General features: G+C 46.5%; 1 protein-coding gene across 1 annotated transcript in view; it reads right to left on the minus strand.

The window, feature by feature from the left end:
* Positions 1–9,183, minus strand: part of KRTCAP3 (keratinocyte associated protein 3) — a 36,497-nt gene extending 27,314 nt beyond the window's left edge. The window contains exons 1-2 of the mRNA XM_053709395.1: positions 8,908–9,183; positions 8,734–8,793 (exon numbers count right to left, since the gene is read on the minus strand). Of these exons, the coding sequence (XP_053565370.1) occupies positions 8,734–8,793; positions 8,908–9,141 (294 nt within the window). The 5' untranslated portion in view covers positions 9,142–9,183. The remainder of the gene's footprint in view (positions 1–8,733; positions 8,794–8,907) is intronic.
* Between the last annotated feature and the right edge of the window lie 201 nt (positions 9,184–9,384).

Genomic DNA, 9,384 nt, shown 5'->3' on the forward strand with positions numbered 1-9,384 from the left:
GTCCTTTCCAGCCTAGGAGACTTTATCCATGAAATAAAGTGCCCCAAGTTAAATTGAGCCCCTTTGTATGCCGTGAAAGGTATATCTTAATGTGCTTACTCTGTTCTGAGTTGTCTCTGCTCCCAGAAAATAAAAGTAGCACTTACCTTACATTGCTGCCCGACAGCAAGGCAGTTCACAGGTGTGAGAGGTCCTCTTCCTCACATTGACCTGCAGAGAAATCAAGACTGAGTCATATTCCCTCAGACTATAGGAAAAGTTAAGGCAGTATGAAATATGGGAGGCGCAGTGAGAATTATGTCCCACAAGCTCCCATTACTCTAAAGCCACCAAAGTCTTACTGAAGAGACTGACATGGACTACGCCTACACCCTAGAACAAAGCAGCACACTCTAGCACCACTTTAAAAATAATAAACTCTTGATTGAAGAATCTTTTTGAACACCTCACTTTGCCATCTCCTATCACTAACGTAGGCAAAAAGAATGACTGGAGTGGGAGGGAAGGGAGGAGCTATAAATAGCAGCTCTGCTGTGGTGCTCTTTGCCTCCTCCTGCTGACCAGGAGGCGTAATCCCACAAGGATGAAATCCGTGGACTCATTGTGTCTTTAAAAAGAAATAAACCACCTAAATAAAACACTTTCCCAAATTCAAGAATCAGATAATTCCTTTTGGAGCTTGTAGAAAAAAATTCACCTCAAAAGCCACTGGGCATATTCCAATCCAAGATGGTGACATATGGACAGATTATACAAAGATCTAGAACCTAATAAGCTCAATACGTCACAAAAAGAAACTCGTGAAAAACTGTTAAATTTAGAAGATGTAATAAAGAACTATCAAACTCCTCTAGACTTCCCCTTCACACTACGGGAAGTTGCAGAAGGCATAAGGGCATTAAAACCAAGAAAAGCTTGTGGATCTGACCAAATACTAAATGAGATGCTGATTCACAGCAGCCCACAGCTCCAAGAGGCTCTCACAAAACTGTTTAATATCCTCTTACAATCAGGGCACGTCCCAGAAACATGGACAGAAGGTCTGGTTACCCCAATCCACAAACATGGGGATCAAACTGACCCAAATAACTACAGGGGAGTCTGTGTAAACAGCAATGTGAGCAAACTTCTGCACAATCCTGAACCAGAGAATATTAACAGTTCTAATAGACAGCAGAACCCTGCACATGAGTCAGATAGGTTTCCTCCCTAAACAAAGAACCACAGACCACATCTTCACATTACAAGCTATAACTAACAAGTATGTGAAAAGCTCACCATCAGGGAAGGTGTTTGCATGTTTTGTGGACTTCAAAAAAGCATTTGACTCAATCTGGCACCCTGGCCTATACATGAAACTGCTGCAAAGTGGAATTGGTGGGAAGACATATGACATAATAAAGACAATGTATTCATCCCTCAAATGTAAAGATAAACAAACTACAAACAAAGAGCTTTGAACAAAAGAGGCGTCAGACAAGGATGCAGCCTCAGCCCCACATTATTCAACCTGTACATTAATGATCTGCCCACAGAACTGGAGAAATTCACAGCACCAGGTATATCCCTGAATGGGAAGGAAATCCATTGTCTCTTATATGCAGATGACCTGCTCATCCTGTCCCCCACAGCAGTGGGTTTGCAAGAAAAACTAGACCTACTGCAGACACTGTAAGTCATGGGCAATGGAAGTGAATATGGAAAAAACAAAAGTCATGATTTTCCAGAGAAAGCCCCAAAATCTCCAGCAAAAACTCAAATTCCTATTGTTCTCTAAAGAGGTAGAGCACTCATTACATTATACCCATCTTGTGCTTACACTGAGTGCATCAGGGAGCTTTACACTGGGCATCAAAACACTGCAAGAAAAAGCCCTTAGAGCCTTCCATGCAATAAAGAAGCCGCTAGCCAGTCTAAACCCTCCTACAGAACTGTTACTTAAGGGGACAGTCTAAGCCCTCCTACAGAACTGTTACTTAAGGGGACAGTCTAAACCCTCCTACAGAACTGTTACTTAAGGGGACAGTCTAGACCCTCCTACAGAACTGTTACTTAAGGGACAGTCTAAACCCTCCTACAGAACTGTTACTTAAGGGGACAGTCTAAACCCTCCTACAGAACTGTTACTTAAGGGGACAGTCTAAACCCTCCTACAGAACTGTTACTTAAGGGGACAGTCTAAACCCTCCTACAGAACTGTTACTTAAAGGGACAGTCTAAACCCTCCTACAGAACTGTTACTTAAGGGGACAGTCTAAACCCTCCTACAGAACTGTTACTTAAAGGGACAGTCTAAACCCTCCTACAGAACTGTTACTTAAGGGGACAGTCTAGACCCTCCTACAGAACTGTTACTTAAGGGGACAGTCTAAACCCTCCTACAGAACTGTTACTTAAAGGGGACAGTCTAAACCCTCCTACAGAACTGTTACTTAAGGGGACAGTCTAAGCCCTCCTACAGAACTGTTACTTAAGGGGACAGTCTAAGCCCTCCTACAGAACTGTTACTTAAGGGGACAGTCTAAACCCTCCTACAGAACTGTTACTTAAGGGGACAGTCTAAACCCTCCTACAGAACTGTTACTTAAGGGGACAGTCTAAACCCTCCTACAGAACTGTTACTTAAGGGGACAGTCTAAACCCTCCTACAGAACTGTTACTTAAGGGGACAGTCTAAACCCTCCTACAGAACTGTTACTTAAGGGGACAGTCTAAACCCTCCTACAGAACTGTTACTTAAAGGGACAGTCTAAACCCTCCTACAGAACTGTTACTTAAGGGGACAGTCTAAACCCTCCTACAGAACTGTTACTTAAGGGGACAGTCTAAACCCTCCTACAGAACTGTTACTTAAGGGGACAGTCTAAACCCTCCTACAGAACTGTTAAAGGGGACAGTCTAAACCCTCCTACAGAACTGTTACTTAAGGGGACAGTCTAAACCCTCCTACAGAACTGTTACTTAAGGGGACAGTCTAAACCCTCCTACAGAACTGTTACTTAAGGGGACAGTCTAAACCCTCCTACAGAACTGTTACTTAAGGGGACAGTCTAAACCCTCCTACAGAACTGTTACTTAAGGGGACAGTCTAAGCCCTCCTACAGAACTGTTACTTAAGGTATTTGTAAGCACCATTGTACCAATCCTGCTGTATGGCTGTGAGGTCTGGGGCCCAACACTGACCCAGAACTACCGAGAATGGGACAAAACTCTCACAGAAATTGCACATCTCCAATTCTGTAAATATGCACTGCGGGTACACAGAAGCGCCCCTAACAATGGGTGCAGAGCAGAGCTGGGAAGATTCCCATTGCTGCTACCAATGCAAAAACGGGTGTACAAATTCTGGTGTCACCTCACAAATAGTGACACAAGCACACTTTACCACCAAGCACTCTGTGACCCAGCATCAAAAGCATTTAGAGAATATACATCAGACCTGCAAAACCACATCAGCAAAAGCACAGCCCATGAGAGAGTCACCAAACACCTTACAAACAGCTCTGAAGGAGAGGTACACTGGGCACTGGGAGGTACAGACTGGGTAACAGAACAAGAGGGAGTGTTACAGGTCACTACAGAGAGAGTACAGACTAGCTGAGTATCTCACATGTGTCACCAAACACCTTACACACAGCTCTGAAGGAGAGGTACACTGGGCACTGGGAGGTACAGACTGGGTAACAGAACAAGAGGGAGTGTTACAGGTCACTACAGAGAGAGTACAGACTAGCTGAGTATCTCACACGTCACCAAACACCTTACACACAGCTCTGAAGGAGAGGTACACTGGGCACTGGGAGGTACAGACTGGGTAACAGAACAAGAGGGAGTGTTACAGGTCACTACAGAGAGAGTACAGACTAGCTGAGTATCTCACATGTGTCACTAAACACCTTACACACAGCTCTGAAGGAGAGGTACACTGGGCACTGGGAGGTACAGACTGGGTAACAGAACAAGAGGGAGTGTTACAGGTCACTACAGAGAGTACAGACTAGCTGAGTATCTCACATGTGTCACTAAACACCTTACACACAGCTCTGAAGGAGAGGTACACTGAGCACTGGGAGGTACAGACTGGGTAACAGAACAAGAGGGAGTGTTACAGGTCACTACAGAGAGAGTACAGACTAGCTGAGTATCTCACATGTGTCACTAAACACCTTACACACAGCTCTGAAGGAGAGGTACACTGGGCGGTACAGACTGGGTAACAGAACAAGAGGGAGTGTTACAGGTCACTACAGAGAGAGTACAGACTAGCTGAGTATCTCACATGTGTCACTAAACACCTTACACACAGCTCTGAAGGAGAGGTACACTGGGCACTGGGGGGTACAGACTGGGTAACAGAACAAGAGGGAGTGTTACAGGTCACTACAGAGTACAGACTAGCTGAGTATCTCACATGTGTCACTAAACACCTTACACACAGCTCTGAAGGAGAGGTACACTGAGCACTGGGAGGTACAGACTGGGTAACAGAACAAGAGGGAGTGTTACAGGTCACTACAGAGAGAGTACAGACTAGCTGAGTATCTCACATGTGTCACTAAACACCTTACACACAGCTCTGAAGGAGAGGTACACTGGGCACTGGGAGGTACAGACTGGGTAACAGAACAAGAGGGAGTGTTACAGGTCACTACAGAGAGTACAGACTAGCTGAGTATCTCACATGTGTCACTAAACACCTTACACACAGCTCTGAAGGAGAGGTACACTGGGCACTGGGAGGTACAGACTGGGTAACAGAACAAGAGGGAGTGTTACAGGTCACTACAGAGAGTACAGACTAGCTGAGTATCTCACATGTGTCACTAAACACCTTACACACAGCTCTGAAGGAGAGGTACACTGGGCACTGGGAGGTACAGACTGGGTAACAGAACAAGAGGGAGTGTTACAGGTCACTACAGAGAGTACAGACTAGCTGAGTATCTCACATGTGTCACTAAACACCTTACACACAGCTCTGAAGGAGAGGTACACTGGGCACTGGGAGGTACAGACTGGGTAACAGAACAAGAGGGAGTGTTACAGGTCACTACAGAGAGAGTACAGACTAGCTGAGTATCTCATGTGTCACTAAACACCTTACACACAGCTCTGAAGGAGAGGTACACTGGGCACTGGGAGGTACAGACTGGGTAACAGAACAAGAGGGAGTGTTACAGGTCACTACAGAGAGAGTACAGACTAGCTGAGTATCTCACATGTGTCACTAAACACCTTACACACAGCTCTGAAGGAGAGGTACACTGGGCACTGGGAGGTACAGACTGGGTAACAGAACAAGAGGGAGTGTTACAGGTCACTACAGAGAGTACAGACTAGCTGAGTATCTCACATGTGTCACTAAACACCTTACACACAGCTCTGAAGGAGAGGTACACTGGGCACTGGGAGGTACAGACTGGGTAACAGAACAAGAGGGAGTGTTACAGGTCACTACAGAGAGAGTACAGACTAGCTGAGTATCTCACATGTGTCACTAAACACCTTACACACAGCTCTGAAGGAGAGGTACACTGGGCACTGGGAGGTACAGACTGGGTAACAGAACAAGAGGGAGTGTTACAGGTCACTACAGAGAGAGTACAGACTAGCTGAGTATCTCACATGTGTCACTAAACACCTTACACACAGCTCTGAAGGAGAGGTACACTGGGCACTGGGAGGTACAGACTGGGTAACAGAACAAGAGGGAGTGTTACAGGTCACTACAGAGAGAGTACAGACTAGCTGAGTATCTCACATGTGTCACTAAACACCTTACACACAGCTCTGAAGGAGAGGTACACTGGGCACTGGGAGGTACAGACTGGGTAACAGAACAAGAGGGAGTGTTACAGGTCACTACAGAGAGAGTACAGACTAGCTGAGTATCTCACATGTGTCACTAAACACCTTACACACAGCTCTGAAGGAGAGGTACACTGGGCACTGGGAGGTACAGACTGGGTAACAGAACAAGAGGGAGTGTTACAGGTCACTACAGAGAGAGTACAGACTAGCTGAGTATCTCACATGTGTCACTAAACACCTTACACACAGCTCTGAAGGAGAGGTACACTGGGCACTGGGAGGTACAGACTGGGTAACAGAACAAGAGGGAGTGTTACAGGTCACTACAGAGAGAGTACAGACTAGCTGAGTATCTCACATGTGTCACTAAACACCTTACACACAGCTCTGAAGGAGAGGTACACTGGGCACTGGGAGGTACAGACTGGGTAACAGAACAAGAGGGAGTGTTACAGGTCACTACAGAGAGAGTACAGACTAGCTGAGTATCTCACATGTGTCACTAAACACCTTACACACAGCTCTGAAGGAGAGGTACACTGGGCACTGGGAGGTACAGACTGGGTAACAGAACAAGAGGGAGTGTTACAGGTCACTACAGAGAGAGTACAGACTAGCTGAGTATCTCACATGTGTCACTAAACACCTTACACACAGCTCTGAAGGAGAGGTACACTGGGCACTGGGAGGTACAGACTGGGTAACAGAACAAGAGGGAGTGTTACAGGTCACTACAGAGAGAGTACAGACTAGCTGAGTATCTCACATGTGTCACTAAACACCTTACACACAGCTCTGAAGGAGAGGTACACTGGGCACTGGGAGGTACAGACTGGGTAACAGAACAAGAGGGAGTGTTACAGGTCACTACAGAGAGAGTACAGACTAGCTGAGTATCTCACATGTGTCACTAAACACCTTACACACAGCTCTGAAGGAGAGGTACACTGGGCACTGGGAGGTACAGACTGGGTAACAGAACAAGAGGGAGTGTTACAGGTCACTACAGAGAGTACAGACTAGCTGAGTATCTCACATGTGTCACTAAACACCTTACACACAGCTCTGAAGGAGAGGTACACTGGGCACTGGGAGGTACAGACTGGGTAACAGAACAAGAGGGAGTGTTACAGGTCACTACAGAGAGTACAGACTAGCTGAGTATCTCACATGTGTCACTAAACACCTTACACACAGCTCTGAAGGAGAGGTACACTGGGCACTGGGAGGTACAGACTGGGTAACAGAACAAGAGGGAGTGTTACAGGTCACTACAGAGAGAGTACAGACTAGCTGAGTATCTCACATGTGTCACTAAACACCTTACACACAGCTCTGAAGGAGAGGTACACTGGGCACTGGGAGGTACAGACTGGGTAACAGAACAAGAGGGAGTGTTACAGGTCACTACAGAGAGAGTACAGACTAGCTGAGTATCTCACATGTGTCACTAAACACCTTACACACAGCTCTGAAGGAGAGGTACACTGGGCACTGGGAGGTACAGACTGGGTAACAGAACAAGAGGGAGTGTTACAGGTCACTACAGAGAGAGTACAGACTAGCTGAGTATCTCACATGTGTCACTAAACACCTTACACACAGCTCTGAAGGAGAGGTACACTGGGCACTGGGAGGTACAGACTGGGTAACAGAACAAGAGGGAGTGTTACAGGTCACTACAGAGAGAGTACAGACTAGCTGAGTATCTCACATGTGTCACTAAACACCTTACACACAGCTCTGAAGGAGAGGTACACTGAGCACTGGGAGGTACAGACTGGGTAACAGAACAAGAGGGAGTGTTACAGGTCACTACAGAGAGAGTACAGACTAGCTGAGTATCTCACATGTGTCACTAAACACCTTACACACAGCTCTGAAGGAGAGGTACACTGAGCACTAGGGGGTACAGACTGGGTAACAGAACAAGAGGGAGTGTTACAGGTCACTACAGAGAGAGTACAGACTAGCTGAGTATCTCACATGTGTCACTAAACACCTTACACACAGCTCTGAAGGAGAGGTACACTGGGCACTGGGAGGTACAGACTGGGTAACAGAACAAGAGGGAGTGTTACAGGTCACTACAGAGAGAGTACAGACTAGCTGAGTATCTCACATGTGTCACTAAACACCTTACACACAGCTCTGAAGGAGAGGTACACTGGGCACGGGGAGGTACAGACTGGGTAACAGAACAAGAGGGAGTGTTACAGGTCACTACAGAGAGTACAGACTAGCTGAGTATCTCACACGTCACTAAACACCTTACAAACAGCTCTGAAGGAGAGGTACACTGGGCACTGGGAGGTACAGACTGGGTAACAGAACAAGAGGGAGTGTTACAGGTCACTACAGAGAGAGTACAAACTAGCTGAGTATCTCACAAGTGTCACCAACCCAAAGCACAGACAGATACTCACTAAATACAGAATCTCTGACCACCAGCTGGAAATAGAGACTGGCAGATATCAGGCACAATGGAGACGCAGGGCAGCCAGACAATGTGCACAGTGTGACAGTGGGGACATAGAGACTGAAGCGCACTTTCTCTTGTACTGTACAAGATACAAACCCTTAAGGGATAAATACTTCCCAGTAATAATGAAAGAAATAACAGACTTCTCACAGATGTCGGAACAAGAAAGACTATGCGTACTCTTAGGAGAAAACAAGAGAGCTACAAGGATAGTAGTAAGATATGTAGCAGACTGTCACATGACTAGAACCCCCAATCAGAGTAAATGAACTATCATATTTACCCACTATACTCCTACTTTATAAATTGTTATTGATATGTTACAATAAAACAGATTACTTTGGCAACACATGCAATAATGTCATGCTAATAAAGTATTCTTGTCTTGAGAGACAGACAGACACAGAGTTTGGCGTTGTATGCAGAACTGGGTCACTTACGATCTTCACTCTGTTCAGGTTTCGGGACACCAGTATAGCACAGATGCCAGTCGTGATGCTCTGTGGGAGGAGACAAAGGTCAGGTCATCATTGGGGGCTACAGAGGCAGCAGTAATACAATGTTACATTATGGGGGATATTGGCGCTATGTGGCCCCTGGAGCCCTGTACTCACCAGTAGGCCAGACACTACAGATGTGATGTTGGCTGTGCAGTATTCAGGGCTTACTCGCTTCTCTGGGTTTGACACATGTCTGAGGACTGTCCCGTGCACAATGGCACCAATAATGAAGTTTACGTGACCAACAAAAATCAGTGCGATGCCCGTCCTCATCAGCTGGCGTGGGCCCCGCTCTAGGTCTGCAAACGGAAGGGCACTTGTGTATGTAACGGGACTTAGCAATTCCATGCAGCCTCCCCCTAAGCAACAGTATTGTTTCTATCCACTCATCCCACAGCAGCCTCTGCCTCTCTATCACACAGCAGCCTCTCTCTATCACACAGCAGCCTCTGCCTCTCTATCACACCGCAGCCTCTGCCTCTCTATCACACCGCAGCCTCTGCCTCTCTATCACACCGCAGCCTCTGCCTCTCTATCACACCGCAGCCTCTGCCTCTCTATCACACCGCAGCCTCTGCCTCTCTATCACAC

Source organism: Bombina bombina, chromosome 4 (assembly GCF_027579735.1).
Source record: "Bombina bombina isolate aBomBom1 chromosome 4, aBomBom1.pri, whole genome shotgun sequence".
Classification (NCBI taxonomy): domain Eukaryota; kingdom Metazoa; phylum Chordata; class Amphibia; order Anura; family Bombinatoridae; genus Bombina; species Bombina bombina.